The sequence below is a fragment of the Musa acuminata genome, chromosome BXJ3-4 (genome assembly GCF_036884655.1).
Source record: "Musa acuminata AAA Group cultivar baxijiao chromosome BXJ3-4, Cavendish_Baxijiao_AAA, whole genome shotgun sequence".
Taxonomy (NCBI): Eukaryota; Viridiplantae; Streptophyta; class Magnoliopsida; order Zingiberales; family Musaceae; genus Musa; species Musa acuminata.
This window is the reverse complement of record NC_088352.1, coordinates 5,060,324-5,079,424: the sequence shown is the minus strand read 5'-3', so window position 1 is coordinate 5,079,424 and position 19,101 is coordinate 5,060,324. Positions and strand designations below refer to the sequence as shown.

At 37.0% G+C, this 19,101-nt stretch overlaps 2 protein-coding genes across 2 annotated transcripts; both read left to right on the top strand.

Moving 5' to 3' along the window:
* Positions 1–2,883: 2,883 nt before the first annotated feature.
* Positions 2,884–11,526, top strand: LOC135635665 (uncharacterized). Its single transcript, XM_065146907.1, has 9 exons — positions 2,884–3,235; positions 3,949–4,016; positions 4,915–5,011; positions 5,130–5,258; positions 6,186–6,294; positions 6,390–6,534; positions 8,427–8,469; positions 9,446–9,619; positions 11,198–11,526. The coding sequence occupies exons 1-9, from the start codon at positions 3,038–3,040 to the stop codon at positions 11,312–11,314; spliced, it is 1,080 nt and encodes a 359-aa protein (XP_065002979.1). The 5' UTR covers positions 2,884–3,037; the 3' UTR covers positions 11,315–11,526.
* Positions 11,527–13,177: 1,651 nt separating this feature from the next.
* Positions 13,178–19,096, top strand: LOC135582217 (BEL1-like homeodomain protein 6). Its single transcript, XM_065146906.1, has 5 exons — positions 13,178–14,235; positions 15,481–16,579; positions 17,096–17,472; positions 17,567–17,627; positions 18,224–19,096. The coding sequence occupies exons 2-5, from the start codon at positions 15,653–15,655 to the stop codon at positions 18,620–18,622; spliced, it is 1,764 nt and encodes a 587-aa protein (XP_065002978.1). The 5' UTR covers positions 13,178–14,235; positions 15,481–15,652; the 3' UTR covers positions 18,623–19,096.
* The last annotated feature ends 5 nt before the right edge of the window (positions 19,097–19,101 follow it).

Genomic DNA, 19,101 nt, shown 5'->3' with positions numbered 1-19,101 from the left:
AATTAACAATAATATACTCATCATATTTTTATGAATCAATTAATCTTAATTCACTTTCGACTAAATCGAAATATTAGAATATTTGATTTACCATATGCAAAAAAGGCTATTGACATATGAAATAGCCTTGTTTGGAGGAGAGGCTTGAGATGTGTAGTAAAAATATCTATCCTTAGTGCTTAAAAAATTGTTAAAAATTAACTAATTTATTTTCTTGTAAAGTAGATTTTTGAGAAGCAGATATTAAATTAATTATTATTTTTATTGCTGCAGCCTCTTATTCTTCAGTTGAAGAACTTCTGTGATAATATCAACCTTAAAACAATAAATGCTAACTGTGAATTGGGTTTTAAAGAATTGGGATGAACAAGAATTGAATTATTTTGATGGAAAAAAAAAAGCCACATCTCCTCCATCCTTTTAGCAGCCTTTTGCACATATATATACATGTTTTACCTTTTTCTTTTTTTTTCCTTCTCTCTACTGATATGTTGGTTTATCCCTTCCATGGAATAGCAGCTTGAGGGAAAACTTAAGCACACTGATTAATCAAGCCCAAGCACACAACAGGACACAGAAGTAGAAGAAGAGAGTTTGGGCATCTTGGCAAAGATGATAACATGAAAGCTTAAGCACACTGCAGTTTACCTCCATTGCTTAGATAAATGGTGCAGCCCCCTTCTGGAGCAAAGCAGCAGTTGCACACAGGGTTCAGCCTCTCGCCAGCAGTGGAGTTGCAGGTCATGTACTCTGCTTGCACACAGAAGAGGGGACAAACCTTTGCTTCAGCGCTATACTGGATCCATCCAAACATCACAGTACCTTTGCATCAAGACAACAAAACAAAGGGAAACCAGTGAGCAGTGTCTTCGTCCAACATGGCCACTCGAAGTAAAAGAGCATTAGAAGAAGTTCTCAGCTGAGTATGAAATACCTGACAACAAGAGAAGAATTGCAAGAGGAAGCTTGGTGGAAGACATTCTTGATGATGGCCTCTTGCTGGAGGGATGTTGTGTGTGCGTGTGTAGGTGTCTCGATAACATGCTTAATCACCCAGCAATCAATCACACAGCAAGAAAGTCCAAATTGGACAGACAAGAAAGCTTTGCCAAGCCTCTGACTTTGAACTCTGTCTCATGTTCCATTTCATATGAAAGAAAGGGAACATTATCTTCATAAATAAGGCCATTTCAACTATGTCAAATGTTTCTTTCTCATACACCTCATTTCACTCAGTATATGCATCCACACTTGCAGCACATTGAAACTCAAGAATAGAATGAACAGATATGTCTCGACTTCAGAGGTGTAAATATGGTGTGGTCCAAAACCAGATTTATGTGGAAAGTCAAACTAAGAGTAGTCACTTTGTTTGTCTGATAGCAAAAGTCAACATTCCGAAGATATACAGATATTTAACTCCATATGCAATCTATTGAAACTTGATCTTCTCTGAATTGGCAGAACTCCATATGCAATCTGTTGCTGTTTTGCCGGTGACTGATGATGGAAGGTAAGAAACTCAAATCTGAGATGCAAATCCAGAGAGAGGCCAAAGGAGGTGTGCTTCCCGACGCTAGTGAGGAGTTGATGGTGACGTTGACTTCAATTCCATTCATCTTCTTTGCAGTTCATCAATGTATGTTGTGTATTGGTTCTTAATTTTTCCTCAAATATAATAAGTTGGGTGAGACGTAATGCAAACCTATGGAATGGTATAGCGAAAGGTGGTATCGATCTGTATTCGTGTAAGGATCAGTGGATACAAACTTGTACAATAGTATTTTAATCTTTGGATACAGCATAAAGTAAATTTAAGTTTAATGTATATATATTATTGTAAAATCTAAAAACTTGTGTATATGTCATTTTATTTAATCTCCCTCAGTGTTGATTGAAATTCCATATAACAGTAATATCTTTTAACATGTTTTAGCTCTTTTAGTATGTGTTAAACCTACGGATGAATGTCATATCAAATTTCATATATTTATTTATTTATGCATGCATGCCATATGTAAAGACAAATGTATCATTTTCAAAATTTTCTATTACGAAAAGACAAACGAGAATAAACAAATAGAATAACAAATAAGATTAAAATAATAAAATTAATTTTGAAAGTATAAATTCGATAAAAAAAAGTCTTTTATTTTTTTCCTAATTTATCCTCGAAGAGTGTTTATTATTTTCTAAGAGATCAAATGGTCTTTAGCCTTCATCCCGCTCCTTATCGTTGCTTCTGTCTACTCTTTTATATTCCCACATCGGACAAGCTCATTGCCCATCCATAGCCCTCTGTCTACTCTCTTATATTCCCACATCGGACAAGCTCATTGCCCATCCATAGCCCCTGTTGCTCGAGTCTAGGCATCACTTTTAGCTACGTCAAAATGTTCACCTTCTCACTGTCGACCTCTTCCGTTGCTCCCCTCTCTTATATGGTGCATTCCTTAAGCTCTATACTCTCTCCTTGTCTAACAACCTTGCCTATGTCTTCATTTGTACCATCGTCAATGATCGAACTTTACTAATGTCTATATCCTTTTCACTCACATGATCTCTCTCAACCCCTTTTTGCCCTAATACCTTTCACTTTCTCCTTCCCCTTTGCAACAATAAGGTAAAGGGTGCACAAGTAAGAACAACAATCGAAAATAATTTTATCTTTTAGAAAATAAAAAGACGTTTCATGAGAATAAAAAAAAATTTAATAAAAAAGAGGGTGAAATTAAAGGATTAAGAAAAACATTTATCTTTTTAAAATACGTAAGTTTATTTTTTTATGATTTATAAGTATTTTTAAAGATAGCTTCAAGACTTCATTTAATAGTATAATATAAACGCTCCTTAATGGACCAAAACCCATTTGCTGCGGTCGGCAATAGCCCAACCACGAATCCAATCTCTTAATCTAAACCCCATCACCGCCGCCAACCCCATCACGAGCATAACCAAGGCAGCACTACGAAGGAAGAACCTGCTCCAGCCCTATCCTTTCCTCCATCCCTCCCTCCCTCTTCCCGCTGCTCCGCCCATGCTCCGACTCATTTCACGGCCTTTCGCCGTCACCGCCGGATTCGTCGTCGCGCGCTCCTTCGCCCCTTGCCCTCTCTGTTCCCTCCGAAACCGTCGTTTCGCCCCCTGCTTCGTTCGTGTCTCTTCTTCCGCCTCAGACACCAACGCCCACCTGCAGCAGCAGCAGCAGCATGGCAATGGAGATTCCTCCAAATCGGTCACTCTTCCCCTCCCTACCTGTATCTTTATTTCTTTGATTTACTCAAACTGTTTGATGTTTCTATTAGCTTTGCGAGTTTCTTTGTCTTAAATTCTGTCGTGCGATCGCTATTGAATGGTGGTGTTTTGGTTGTCATACGGGTCTAGCTACTTTTAAGCAACAGCAGCATTATAGAATGGTTGATGGAACTTGGAAGTATGAATTTGAATCGTTGTTGATTATTTTTCCCGGTGTCGTTGCCCATCTAAATTAGGGCCGGAATTGAGTTCTATACGTTAAGCTTGGTATTGGCTCGGGGTGATCTTGGCAAAGGCAACCGAGTCAGACAAGAAAGTCACCTAGCGATTTTGGGCTGGTTATTTAACCGTTTTAAGGTGTTCAATGGTTGATATCATAATTTCTAACAAAATCTTGTGTAAGCATACAAGAAACCATGGCACCTCGAGTAGATTGGCTATTTGTGATCATCATAATTGTTTCTCACGGAGAGAACCAGAAGTATTGAGCAAATGCCAGTACGTTATTTGAAGAGACTTGCTTGGAGTCTGGACCAAGTGTAGGTTATCAGGACTTGCTTTTCTATAAGATATGTTCTCGACAGTATTATAAGTCTTGATCGTCCTGTTGATGTATCTTCTTAATATAATTACTTCATATTGTGCTTGTCCTTTCATTCTCATCTCAAATTTGTGTGATCTTGAATATTTCAGAGCTCTGTAAGTTCTGGTTTGTATCTGGTTGCAACACCAATTGGCAATCTGGAAGATATCACCTTGCGGTAAGTGTTTTGGTTTTGTTTATAGATTACTCTTGTTTACTGCATCTAGAGAGACCTTGTTTACAGAATTTTTAGGAACTTACATTCTTTAATCAGCTAGCTCCATATATGAGCATTTAGTATGGTCACATAAAAAAAAATTATTTTGAAGCTTCGTTATAGTTCCTAATCCCTATTGAGAACGTCAATTCTTTGAATTATGACAGTATATACAAAAAGAATATATGGAATGCAAACTTTAGAAGCTTGGACCGTAGGACGACTTTGAATTTGGAAATTTGGAAGCATGCAATAAAGTACCAGATGTCAAAAGTTTTCATTACCTTTGATCTTCCTTCCTGGCAAGAAGGGGATTATGCGACACAGATCATATAATAATGCGACATCATTAAAATAGAGGGATGCATCTATGTGGCTTGACTTTAAAACTGAAAGGGCAACTATAAAATTAACATGTCATGTGGTTTATAATTTGTTTAGGAAATAACTTACCAGCTTGAGTTGCTATGATGAGGAAATGAGATTTAGGGTGGTGTTACGAGGAGCAGAATGTAATGTTTGATTGTTTCTGATGGTGTTGAAGGTATGACCACTTTGTTTGAGACATCTTTAACAAAAATCATCAGATTTGCTGATGAGGAATGAATGGAAGATGGAAAGAAGTAATGTTTGTACATGTTAGAATTTTTTGTTAGGCTGATGCAGACGAGCTACTCATACCATGTTAGTAAGATAAATTGTAGATGGGTCCATATGACATATACGTGCAGCATTTTTTATAAAATTTTCCTTTAATCTATGAAGATATGTTCCTGTTTTGTTTTTTTTTTTCAAAAATGAAAATCCTGTTTTAGTTTTTATCATCCAATCTCTTATTCTAGATTCCACTGAATTGCAGGGCAATACGTATCCTTAAGTTTGCAGATATTATACTCTCTGAGGATACAAGACATTCTAGGAAGTTGCTTCAGTACTACGGTATTAAGACACCACTTGTGAGTTATTGTTGCATAGCATCTAGTGATTTTTGTAGTTATGATCATTCTGATCTATTTGATCTGCCGATTACATATTGTCGATTTTTTTTTCTCATTGTCAAACTTAAATTTGCAGATTAGCTATCACAAATTCAATGAGTCCGAGCGTGAAAGTTCAGTATTACAAAGGCTTCGACAAGGTGAAATTATTGCACTAATTAGTGATGCTGGTACTCCATGTATCAGTGATCCGGGTATGGAACTGGTGAGCTGTCCTTTTAAAGATTTTCTTGATCGGAAAAATAGGCATTTGTGGTGATACACAAGTCTCTTGAATCTTGACAGAGTTTGTTCAGACATTTTGAAAAAAAATCTTTACCATTATTCAACAATTCAGCCGATCGTTAGAGATCACATGTATAATTGATGGTAATTAATCACATACATATGCATACTTGTAAATTTGGGAAGTACAATGTTCAAATATGTTGTGATGCTATATTATCTCTCTGTATAAAGGGAGGGCTGCATAAATTGACCCTCTGTATCAAATTTACAATACCATGGCATTGTTAGTTTTCTGTTTTCTGAGATTCTGGTGTTGACATGGATTTCTGCATCCCTTGAGCTAGAAAGCACCTCTTCCTCCCCACGGTCCCTTGCAAGCACCAAATTCCTCCCCTCGTGCATTTTGCATGGTAAAGATCAGCAAAGCTTGACAAAGCATGTCAACATGATCATGCCAATCATTTGATCAATATGATTGCTTTCAATGGATAAGAATTTCTCACCTTCCAACATAGCCACAATTTTTATCACAGACTTGATATGTCATGGATATTATTGTCATGCATTGATCTAATCATGTGTAACCAATACTGATTTTGTCATATATAAACAGTGACCAAATCTGTTAACCAACTGGCCTGATGGAATATTTGTTGTAACCAATCTAGTTAGAAATTGGAAGTTATATGAATGGTAAGCACTGATTGAAGCATCTTAATGCAGGCAAAGATGTGACAATGAGAATATCCTGGTTATAAGCACAATTGATATTGTTGTATGTAAAGTGTAAACAGTGGCTAAATGTGTTAATTGATCAGTTTGATGGAATACTTGTTATAACCAATCTAGTCAGATATTGGAAGTTATATGAATGGTAAGTATTGACTGAAGCATCTTAATGCAGGCAAAGGTATGCGTCAATGAGAATATCCCTGTTATTCCTATTCCTGGGCCATCTGCTTTGGTTTGTGCTCTTTCAGCTTCTGGCTTGTCCACTGATGAATTCAAGTTTGGTAACTACCCATGTGTCTTTACTGTTTAAAACTCATTTATTTTTTTTAAGAGTTTCATCGTAACACTTGGTTCTAATAATTCTTTTGATGCACAGTTGGATTTCTACCCAAGCATGCTGGTTCAAGAAGAGAAAGACTTCAAGTTTCTGCCGTTGAAACCGCAACACAAATATTCTTTGTTCCTCCACATAAGCTCCATCAGTTTCTTAGTGAAGCCTCTTTAATCTTTGGGGAATCAAGGTAGATAACACATAAGAGAATTTTACTTGAAATGATGATTTTACAATCTGTTTATCTGTTGTTATTTGCTTGATCAGTGTGTTGTATGTATATGTGCCTTTTTGCATAGTGTCAAATGTGCATTTTCAAGGTCTGTTGATAGGAAAGCTAAAATATTTTTACTGTATATTGTGGGTTGTCATTCATGGATTAAAATCTTAGTCCGATACCAATTGACAGTTGGACTGGTATGGTATTAGTATGAGGTTGTGCACAGATAGATATGGGTCACTACCAGTTGGTACCACTCGAACGAGAGAGAGAGAGAGAGAGAGAGAGAGGAAAATAAAAGTGAGTAGTAGTAGGAAAAACAAGAAGTTCTATCTATACGCAACTAGAGTTAGTCGGTTTTGGCCAACTTGATAGCCATATAAGATTAAGCAAAGAGAGTAGTAGGAATTTTTTTTTTGGTTTTTCCAAAAGAAAACAGAATGTATTACTTCATCAAACAAGTTTAAAAATCCCTTTTATCAGAGCACATCAAAACATTTGGTTCAGTGGGCTAGTCTCCTTTCCAGTTATTGTCTTTCCTATTAAACCCAACAGAGTTAGTTATCTAATTAGCCAAACGGTTTCCTTCTCTATGTGCATATGGTAAATAGTATTCCACAGACATATCCAGACTGCAGCATGTCTCTAATTACATTTATAGTGTCCAAGGAGAAGCTTTCTCATTGTTTAGTATATGAATCAAAGCTTCAGCGTCAGACTCCACATGTATCCTTTGAATTCCATCTATAGCTTATTCCAAGACTTCCTTTGTATATGTTCTGTGTGAAGTTGCAACCAACAAACATACGAAAACCATAACTATAACGAATGATAAATCCAGCACCCAGCACCTCCCTAATAGTCTTGATTCACCAAACCATCCATATGCAAAGGACAAAGTTGAGATGGAGCAACAAAAGAAGAAGCATATGACTATAATTGTGAAACAAAGAAGTAGCTTCTATTGTGGCTGCTATTCATTACAACCATCAGATTTGCCATCTTACATCAATGTTGTAACTTGTAATGTTCAGTGTCCATCCTTTTGTGAAACAGAGAGGAAAGATATAGGGGAAGGAGGTGATATAGAGTAGCTTTTAACCTCTTAGGGAAATAGGGATGCTAACACAGTGGAGTAAGATTCCATCAGCTACAAAATCAATCCCAGATCTCATCATTCAAATATAGGTTCTTCTATATCTTTGTATTACTTCACACTTCATATGCATGGTCATGATGGTCAGAGAAGCACTGGCATAATGACACTCATTACTATCTTCAAAGCAGCAAGGGTAATTTTGGGCCTTTTTTATGACATATAATTGTTATGTACTACAATTTCATCTTTCTATGATCTGATTGATTTTTGCTTTTCAGTAGACAAGTTATAGATATTTGGATTTACCTGCATGGATCATTTCTTGCCATTGAGCTCTATTGAGGAATTTTGCTAGTCAAATTAGGAACCATTAAATAGCTTTTGGTTGATTCTAACAAATTTTGCTTGAGCCTTTATCTCTTCTCACTTTTTCTAATTGGTGCATCTATTGACCTCCTTTGAACAACCCTTCGGATTTTCAAGAATGTTGTAACCAAATAATTAACATCTACGTATGTAAGATACACATATCCTTCATATATGATATTTTATGTGGGAACTCCTTTGTGACCAAGCAATCAATTTTCTGTTGTTCGTGATAGCTTTTAAGTGAAGGACAAAAGTACTGCTTACGTCCAATGTGACTAGTTGATTTACTGTTCCAGATGCTTTTTTGATTAACATTTTGCTTAGTGATATTCCTTGGCTATGTGAAACATTGTGAACAAACTACTCAGATGGACTTATTCTGGATTATAATCAGGTCATGTGTTATTGCACGAGAAATGACAAAAGTTCATGAAGAGGTACTCCAACGATCACTGGTTATCAATGTGGAAAATTTTCTTGGTATTATTAATCTTGCCATCTTATGACCTTATAATTGTGAATACATATTTCATGAAAGGTTTTTAACATTTATTCATACAAGCATGGATAAACTAGCTGTCAAATAGATTTGTTCTTTTTGAGATTATAGCTTCAATTTTGTAAAAAGATTGTGGGAGTGCACACACACACACACACACACACACTGATGAATTCATCTTGTATTGGGACCTTTTCTTTTGCTCAACTTCAATTCAACTTTGTCCCAGTTTTGTTGAAGTGGCAACCCACTTTTGTACTTTGAATTCGTTAAAATATGCACATGTGCTTTTATGGGGGACTAGATCCGACAAAAGGTGGTATGAGTGAGTGAGATATATTGCACACCAACATTTATCTGTTGTTGTTTTCTTAATTGCTGGTCAGTCTCAGCAAAATGATGTAGAGAAGGAAGTCAATTACAGAGAAATTGTGTCCACACTGATTAACATATTGAATGTTGTAAGCAACTGAAAGCATAATCACAACATTACCATGAAGAAGTAAAGGACATAAATGGAAAGAAGAAAAAAACAAATATGTATGGAGAGAAAGCAAGGGGGCAACTGCATGAAGTTGGAAATTTCGGACCTTATTTGTGCAGAAAATACATCTCTAGCAGTTTATTTAGTATAAGATACAATTTCAGAACAGTTGAATATGCTGAATATGACATAAAATTAATTTGAGTATTCTGTATATGATCATAAATCTCTGAAAAACCAAGTTAGTTCAGAAAAATTAGACAAACTAAGTTACAGAGCAACTTGAAATGGACATGGATATAAGGTATCATGAGTTTTAGTTTATGGTAGCTTGACACCCACTTGTTTATATATAATTAGTCTCATCATGCCATGGTTCTATTTCTGGTCTGGAGTTTTAATATGTTATGTTTGATGCACGGATTCTCAGTTTTGGCGAGGCACTTTGGGGGAAGCTAATAAGAGATACACAACTCAAGAGCCAAAGGGAGAAATAACACTTCTGATAGAGGGAAAGGCAAACTCAGTCAACAATGTTCCATCTAATGACCAGCTTGAGCTTGAACTGAAAGAATTGATTTCCAAAGGCCATAGTCTTTCCATGGTAGGTATTGTACTTAAGTTGCTTTAGTTCTGAGTTCTCCATGTGAGTATTTGCATTTTACAGTGTTTTTACCATATCTTCTATCAATATTATGTTTGTATACAAATGACATTTTTTTGCAATGTTAATTGATAGTTAGATTGGCTACTAAAGTAAAAAGCAGATGAATTATTCATATATTTTCTCAATATTTGTTGAAGAGTAACATACATAATCCTAGACCTCTACATTTATCGTTCCTTCTAAGGCTAATATCAGAGTCTGGGGAGTGCAAAGTTTCTATTGTAAGATCAATACTTGACTGTTCAAGTGGCCATTTGCTGGCAGGATGGTAGAGGCAGTATTGCTGTACCTAGGAGACAAACTCCTTGATGGTAAATAAAAATAATGATATTAAGCCCTTGGCCATGTTTCATGCAGACATTTTCAATTCATGTTCAGGAGTAAAACATTATGTCTAATATTAAGAAAAGTTGATGGGACAAACATTTTTTGAAAAAAATATGACAATGAAGTGGACTTTGTTTAATGAAGGTCAATCACTGGCAATTTTCTGCCAGGTTCTTAATGCAAAATATTGTGCACAAAGAGAACAACTGCACATCCTTGCCTCTGAAAAATATAACAAAAATGGTCGAGCTTTTCAGTTTCATATTCATTTCTTATTTTGCTTATCTACTACTTTGATCCTCCCAATTATTATTTCTCGTGTCATGCTACTTGATGATTGGACAACAGACAAGATCATTTCAGATATGTGCTACACATAAACAATATGTTAATGCTGCAATTTTGGGGATACTAGCTGCTGCTGTATAGTTCTGGTGTGTCAGTAATGATTTGCTTGCTGTAATATGTTCCTTAAGAATTGAGACAAAGTTGTCATTGGAAAAAGATAATCAGCCTTTCGGTGACCAACATTTTATGGATGATTTGCAGTTGGACAAAGGTCCTACAACTGTGGTGATAATTTGATACTGTGTTGGCACACAGAAGATTGTCTCTGTTATTTGCTTATCCAAATTGATCCCCAAGTGACAAATTCCCTTCTGTCAAGTAATGCGAATATCAACCTTCTCCCACATCTATCTTATGCATATACATGTTGGTTTGTATGGATGTTGATGGGACTTGGATAGCCTCACTATGTAGAAATTTGGTTCTAAAATGAGTCTGCTCCAATGAGAGGACTAGAGTGACAGTTGAAAGGAAGAGCTGCTGTTGCTTGGGATGTGCAAGGCATATGTAAAGATGGAAATTTGAGTGTTTCAGAAGGTATGAGGTGGTAAATTCATTTCTAATGTGGTGCCTTTATTAAAGATTCGTAACATGAATGCTGATCTTCTTTGGATTATTTCTTTGTGCATATCCTTACTGATTAAGATGCCTCGTTTTATGTTTTCAATCATTTATATGTTATGTAAAGGACTTTCAGTTCTTCTTGCTCTTACATTAGTATGCATCATTCTTTTGTCCATGATTTGATATTTCTGAGAAATTAGTTTGTTTTCTTCAGCACTTATGAACTCATAATATGTATTTCTCAATCATTTCTCACTAATTTTGATGTGCTTTTAGGCAGTGAAATTGGTTGCTGAAGGAACATCAGCGAAAAGAAAACATGTATATGCACTTGCACTGAGGTTGTACGGAAATCAAGTGGAGCCAATGGATGATTCAACTCAGGAATCATGAGTCGATATATGTAAGAGTCTACTCATCACACCCATCTTTCCACAAAAACCATATCCTTGGCGGCCATCAATGTGAAGAAATTATATTGAGTCTCTTTGCATTAACTAGCAAGATTATGAATCATACTGATTATTGTCCTATGTAAGCACAAAAATATTTTCTCGAGAAACAGACTCATTTTTATATAAATTTCTTATAGGCTAATTGGCACATGATTTATGTTGTGGATTTGGATCTGATTATATTAAGTTTCTCTTATATTTCTATGTGAGTTTTTAACTTGCATGACACTAGAATTACTCGGAAATTGGAAGAACAGCAAGTGCGTATTCTCTGATGCATAAAGCAAAAGGAACTCGAGATGGATCGGTCATATACCAAGCAAGGTTTCGAGCGGACGTGCAGAACCATTCCCTTCCTCCGTGCGGTTCCATGTCTGGCCTCAGGCAGCAAACGCGGTCGTCGGCTTCTCATGGGCTTCTGTTGTAGCGGCCGCCATTTCGCGGAGGCAATGCGCGGGGCAAGAGAGCTGGACCGTGCCTGGAACAAGATACGAAATCCCATCCCAGCAAATACTCTCATTATTTATATATAATTATTTATCTTTTATTTACTTTTAGTTATACCACTAATTATAGTCATCTTATCTCTCGTTTTCTAATATTATATTCTATAAAGCTCATATTTTCCAACATTCATCTCAATATTCTCATATCAATCATATGCTTTTTTTTTTTTATCACTTATTATATCTGACATCCTTAACCAATATATGGAGTCTCAGGTTTCAAGATGCTACTCTCTAAGCTTCAAAATTAGGTTTTACATGCTGAACAACGAATTCCTCTTATTAGTCTGTTTGTTTGACAATTGAATTCTCCAATGTTTGTTCCAATGCCACTTGTGGTGCCTTGGCTTTCATTTGACAAATATATGCATCATGTGAATCATATGGTCATTTCTGAGTCCTCTACTGTTCCTAGTAGTGGTGAGAAGTTCTTGCCTTTGTATCAAGATTGACCATCTGTTATGTGGGTGTGGATGTCTCATTACTAACTTCTTTTAGATTATTCACATACCTGTGGAGAACAACCTTCCCAGTTCCTCCAGTGCACGGTGAGGAACTCTCAAGAGTCATCATCTTCAATGAAGCATTTCCCCAGTTCATTAATGCATGGGAACAATTATTACATGTTTCTGGTTCAGCTGAAATCAGAATGAACCAGTTACAACTCCAGCAGTAGGCCAAATCATGACAGCCCAAATCTTTATGGTGGCTTATTTGAAGTGTTTGTTATATGCAAGGATTGTGCTTAAATATTATGGTACAATTTCCCAAAAAAACAGCTAACTCATATGTTTGGATTCATGCAATGTTTTATAGTAGATTACCTTTATGGAGAATTCAATGCATGCAATGATTAGGTCGATAAGAAAACTAATCTTGAAGGACTGTAGGCCACAATTCTATGCAGTACACCTCAACCAACAAGGTAGATGTTTTCTGATGTGAATTGTTAATTCTCAATTGTTAAAAGAGTCTGAAGTAATCAATCAGAACATATTTTTATGCTGTAAGGACAGCATTAAGATTTGTCTTATGGGCAATTTTTATGTAGGAGGCATGCTTCTATTCAACTTGCTGGACAGAGACAAATGGAGAACAACAAATCTGCACATTGATTGCCTTTGAGTCGCCAATTGATTCTGTCAATCCTTTACTATAAAAACTCTCATTCTTCTCTTCAACAATATCTTAAGCTACAGCTTGATGAGGTGGTGGTTGTTTGATTATGCCTTTTCTTCTGTTCTGACTACTAATCCATTTTGTCTCATCCATAATTCTTTTCCCATTTGCTGTAGTTTATGTTGAGACTTTCTGAGACAAATCTCCTGCTTTCTGTTCATGTTACAGTCCATGGTTAAATTAATACCCACTTGTTCTGAAATGTTCTTGTTAAGTTCATGTGACACTCACAAGATACAAAGCTGGCCAATCATCATGAGACAGCTTGCCATTTCATCATCTAATGCTGCCAGTGATGAGCTGCCAGAATTGAATACTAAAATACTAATGGGGCAGGCAGATGCAGCCGGCAAGCAAAGAGATATGCTGAGCAACCAATGACATAGTTGATTAAATGGAAGCTGAGGAGGGAGTGCTTTGTCATCAACACATGTCACAACCCATACAGGCAACAAAGGCAAGCATTGATTGCCAAGCTTTTGGTGGGGAGCCCCACAAGCTTGGCAATCAACCTAATAATGGTGTCAATTATTCTAGGTCAGGGAGTGACACACCATTTACCGGAAGAGAGGGTTAGAGGAGAGCAGCTCTGTGATTCTATGTGGTCTGGGCTGTGAGATGTCAGCATCTTCTCCATGCTTGGGAACACAGGATACTGAGGGGAAAGAAGAATGAAAACAGTTTGAGATTAAAGAGGTGGGCAAATTGGTGTTTGAGAGATTAAGAGGACGTTTAGGTCTACCAACTGGTGGTTAGGAGATAGAACACCTTAAAAATCCTCATCACCGACTCCCAAGAAGCCATTGGGAAAGAACCTCCTTTGAGGACTCACGGGTTAGGAAAAAGAGCAAGATAGGGTAATCTCGCGTGCAAGATGGGGTTTTGAGGTCTTGTGATGGTAGTTTGATCTGAGAAAGAGAGGGGGGATGTTTAAACTGGTCGTCAATTTGATAGTAGCAATTGAAGATGGTGATATAGGTGACGAGATGGTATAGAAAAGATGCATCATGAGGGCAGAAGAACAAAGGGGGAAGCTTTGCGTCTTTTGAATTGAGGACTTGGGATTCTTCTTGGTCGGTCGGCTTCGGCTTCATGCTTTCTTCTTCCCCACGAGGAACGCAGACAGCAGCGGCTGTCGCCCTTCCCCTCTTCCTTTGACCCTTCTCTATCTCAGGTACTGGGCTTTGATATTACTTGTCTCCCTTGTTTCTTTATCTCCCTGTCTATTTCTTTCTTGTTTCGATGAGGACTACAAAGCAGCATCAGCACCATTTCAACTATCTTTCCTGTCTCTCTCTTTCCGTCTCTATCTACCTGTCTACTTTTTTTGTTCGAGAATTTTATATGGTGGGTTCAACAAGCTTTTGGGATGATTCTCTTCCTATACAAAAAGTTCTTTTTTGAGGAACCCATCTCCTCTATTGCAAGTTTGAGTAGCTTGTGCAACAGAACTCTTTTATCTGATTTATTTGCTCTTAGATATTCTACTTCTGCTTCTTCTATCTGATAAGTCTTCTCATATTCTTTGCTCCCTCTTTATCAAATTCTGATTTTTGGCTTAAAGTGTCTTTTTTTTTTTTATGATGCTCTTTTCGTTGCTCGATTCTGTAACTTCTGCAATTTTGACATTTTTGGAATGTTGGCTGCGGTAAAAGGTATGGTCCATGGAGTTTTTGATGGTGGGTTTTGGCTTATAGGTGATTCTAGGATCAAAGCCCTTTTGCTCACAGATACAATGAGGGTTTTTAGAGGACAATTCTTTGGGTTCTTTTCCAAGGTTTTCTGCCTCTTATTTTTCCTTTATTTAGTTGTTCTTTTAGTTCAAAGATCTCAGAGTTTAAACTGAATTTGTATAATATTTTTTTAATAGCTGCCTAACCTTGTGGACATCGTGCAAGCATGTAGCCTTTCTGAAAGAAACCCGATTTAGTTGATCGTTTGTCCTGATCGAGTAAGCTTTGAGAGTTTATTTATTCCGTGATTGTTGATTTGGAAGAAATTCTGGCCGGGCATCTCTGGCTACTCCTGTCAATTAATTTAAACAAATTCTGAGGTCCATCTGTTTATCCATTCTATTCATCTAGTTTGATCTCTGTTTGTTCTTTTTTAGTTTGATTTATGTGCAACCCTCCAGATTGTATGTGATTAACTTCTCACAAAACATTGCTTTCAGTCTGATGAATTGAAAAGGCTAACAAAATATAGATGATCAGCACATACAGAAATTACTTTCTGTAGAAAATATAGTTCTTTTGTTGTGATCATTAGTTATTTGTTTTTATTGTCGTCATGACATATTTCATTTTAGAATGCAGTTATTTGATCATGCTTGTTCTATGATTTATTGATTATTTTCCGTGTTTGAAGTTGGTCATTGTTCAGTTCTTCATTTGGTTTAATTTCTTTTCTTTATTTTCAGGACTGTTGCAGCATAATTCATTTCTTCTGAAGGAGCATGAACTTTCTGCAGAGGAGTTCCTTCAGATTCCCATGACTAAGGCAGTTACTATTTTGTAGCCGAAATATTGCACTGATCCGTTATACTGTCATTTCTGAAGATCTTGCCCTGTTTAAGATCAAGGAATATAAAAATGTCTACTTTCTGTTCACTATCTAGTGACCAAAGTGGAACCTCTTCAGATCTTGGCCTGAGGGATCCAGGGCACGCTTCATATTCTGAATCACCAGGTCCTGGCAACATGATGTACCTTAGCTTCTTGAATTCTGGTCCGTATAGAGATGCAGTAGCTGGCGGTGCTCAAACCCATCAGAATCACATTGAACTTCCTGTTGCCACCACCATCATTTCACCAGACTTGACTACAGGGAGTTCTGATATGGTCCCCTCGTGTCTTGGCAACCATGCTAATAATGCTTGGAAGAATGGAAGAAGTGAGATGTTATTTATGCAGACAGATAGAGGTTCCATAATTGGAACAGATGATCTACTTCATGCTGCTGATGCTCAGACGAGTCTGCAGACACAGCTTAGCATCATACATGGACTAAGCTTATCATTGCAACACTCAAATGTTACACTGCAAAATCAAGGTTTATCACTTAGCCTTAGCACACAGATGCCAGTTCCTTCAATTCAGTATCCATCTACTAGCTCAAATATCCCCTTCTTTGATTCTAATCAGTCAACTTCTGGAAATGTTGGTCCATTCAGGGAGGAACACTTTCAAACCACAAATTTTCATGATAATGCCTCCCCTAATGGACTAACAAGTCTTACAAGGTTGATTCCAAATTCTAAATATCTTCGGGCAGCACAAGAATTACTTGACGAAGTTGTTAATGTCAGGAAGGCTTTGAAGCAAAAAACAGATAAAAGCCAAAGTCTTCCTACTTCTGCTGGTACTATTACATTTAAGGATGGTAGTGGAGGATCAAAAAATGAAGGGCTGATTTCAAACCCTCAAGCGGCCACTGTTAATTGGTCTAGTGGGCTCTCACCTCTTGTAAAGCAGGACCTTCAAAACAAGGTCTCAAATCTATTGGGGATGTTGGATGAGGTACACGCTATTTTCTGACCTCCTCTTCCTATTTTGTTAATGTTTTCTAATCTTTGTTGTCAATTAGAATTTCATTAAGTTTAGGATGATTGTAAGAAGGTTAATTTTAAGTTAGTTGATGTCCTCTAATATAGGATAACTGTAAGAATGTTAATTTTAAGTTAAAAATTTATCAAAGCCAGTTTAGTTAGATTTTATCATCATCAAAGCCAATTTAAGTTGGGAAGCCATCATTGACTCAAGCTCATGGGAAGATATCTGGATACTTGAATCAGAGGCCGAGTTCAATGTGTGTTTAATGCTAAAATTGGTTTTGATTGTAGTATTAGCTTAATTTTAGCTAAAAAATATTCAGATAAGAGTTTTAAAGAGGCTTGGACTTGTTGGGTGGAACAATGCTAACAATTACAGTATTATGCAAATTGTATCGATGAGATCTGCTTTTGTAGTGTGATCTAATTCATCGTCTTTCTTCTTTGATTAACCTGTATTTCATTTGTTTCTTTTTCCTTGCAGATTGATAGAAGATATAAACAGTATTACCATCAGATGCAGATAATAGTGTCATATTTTGATGCAATAGCTGGTTGTGGAACTGCTAAACCATACACTGCACTTGCCTTTCAAACTATTTCCTGTCATTTTCGCTGCTTGAGAGATGCCATCAATGGTCAAATTCAAGCTACAAGGAAAAATCTTGGAGAGGCAGACAACTCAAGTAGCAAGAGTGGTTTGTTATCTCGCCTTCGAAACATAGACCAGAAATTAAGGCAGCAGAGTGCCTTGCAGCAATTTGGTTCAATGCAACAGCATACCTGGAGGCCACAGAGGGGTTTACCTGAGTCATCTGTCTCAATTCTTCGCGCTTGGCTGTTTGAGCACTTCCTTCATCCGTAAGCTCAACTACCTTTTCTTTCTTGTGGTTCTTTTATATACAGAATGAATACTTTTGAATACTGATGGATACAGGATAATATGTTTTGCCAGCTACCCGAAGGAATCCGAGAAGCTAATACTTGCAAGACAGACAGGCTTGTCAAGAAGTCAGGTATACCTACTTGATTTAGGTTTTTAACTTTTGCTAGGGAACCATCGTGTTCTTTTGATGTTGCTCCCTTTAGTGCTAATGATGAGAGGAACATACATTGCTTAAATGGCAATCATAACTACAGTTTTTTTTTTTTTTCACCCAAAAGTCTCCATTGTGATCCCTTTTCTTGTCTCGTAGCTTCTCTTTCATCTCTTACATGGTCTCATGTCCACATTTTACCTCTCAACAGTTTTATCAGGAAGGAATTGTGTCTAGGATCATAGCTGTGTTTGCTGCCCAATTGATTAGCTTATTTTTTGTGCTCTAGAACAATGGACTGGTAGCAAGTCCTGTGTCAAGCATGAATATATATATATTTTTCATTTGTAAATGTAGTTTGGACATCAATACAGTTATTCATGACTCCACTTGCTTCCCTTATAAAAAATATATATACCACATTTTAATGGTATTTATTATAATATAAAAGGCAATTCAAATTCATATAATAATTACACATCAGGCTGCATCTGAGATAAAAGGCAGCCCGGTGCATAAACTTTGAAAGCAATGTAAGTGTTTGTTTTTTTGTGCCTTGATTACCTTTCGTTCAGGTTACAAACTGGTTCATAAATGCACGCGTTCGCCTTTGGAAGCCTATGATCGAAGACATGTACAAAGAAGAGATTGGTGATACTGAGATTGACTCAAACTCTTCAGAAAATCCACCAAAACTTAAAGAAGACTTTCAATCGTCTGAAGATCATGAAGACTTGCAAACGTATGGAACTGGACGATACCAAACAGGCCAGATAATCGACTCCTCAAGACCCATTACCATGAATGTTGCTGAAGCAGCTGCCACTTTTCAGCATGAAGCATCTGCACAAGATTCCTATAAATATCTGAAGGCTAATGAACAAAGGCCAATTGGAGAAGATTCCAGCTTCTTACAAGATGCTATTGGCCACCCGGATGTGAAAGGTAGGTTTTTGGCTTATCAGATGGCTTAGTTAGGTTGATTTGGATGTGGCATGGTGTGCCTCACACGGGGGCTGCAGCATTGTGATGTCGGCCTTCCTATATCAGACAATCAGCACAGCTTTCTCACAGTGAAAGGGAACAATGTTTTCGGCACAAATTCTCCTTCTGGGCGCTGATTACAATTATGTGAACATGGGGGATCGGCGACGGCTGTATGGTCAACACATTTGCTGCATGTTTTTGTCACAACAGTTGCTATTTAAGTCTTGGAACCTGAATAATTTGTCCTGAGATGCCTTCTAGGCATTGTTGCAATCTTATATAAGAGAGTGTGTTTAGTATGGTAAACAATGTAACATAAATAGGTGGTTATCTGGTGGGATTATAGGGTAGCACATTGTACAGATAGAAGCATATTTTTGTGTAATATGAGACAAAGAACATGTAAAATTTCTTCCAAATTAACTATAATGAGCTGTGTATACTATTTGGATGGTTTTCAAGGCCA

Excerpts from the sequence above, each read along its gene's own strand:
- LOC135635665 (XM_065146907.1), top strand. The coding sequence starts at position 3,038 with ATGCTCCGACTCATTTCACGGCCTTTCGCCGTCACCGCCGGATTCGTC. Across the intron at positions 5,012-5,129 it reads ACGGTATTAAGACACCACTT|ATTAGCTATCACAAATTCAA; the intron begins GTGAGTTATTGT and ends TTAAATTTGCAG. Across the intron at positions 9,620-11,197 it reads AAGGCCATAGTCTTTCCATG|GCAGTGAAATTGGTTGCTGA; the intron begins GTAGGTATTGTA and ends ATGTGCTTTTAG.
- LOC135582217 (XM_065146906.1), top strand. The coding sequence starts at position 15,653 with ATGTCTACTTTCTGTTCACTATCTAGTGACCAAAGTGGAACCTCTTCA. Across the intron at positions 16,580-17,095 it reads TATTGGGGATGTTGGATGAG|ATTGATAGAAGATATAAACA; the intron begins GTACACGCTATT and ends TTTTCCTTGCAG. Across the intron at positions 17,473-17,566 it reads TTTGAGCACTTCCTTCATCC|CTACCCGAAGGAATCCGAGA; the intron begins GTAAGCTCAACT and ends ATGTTTTGCCAG.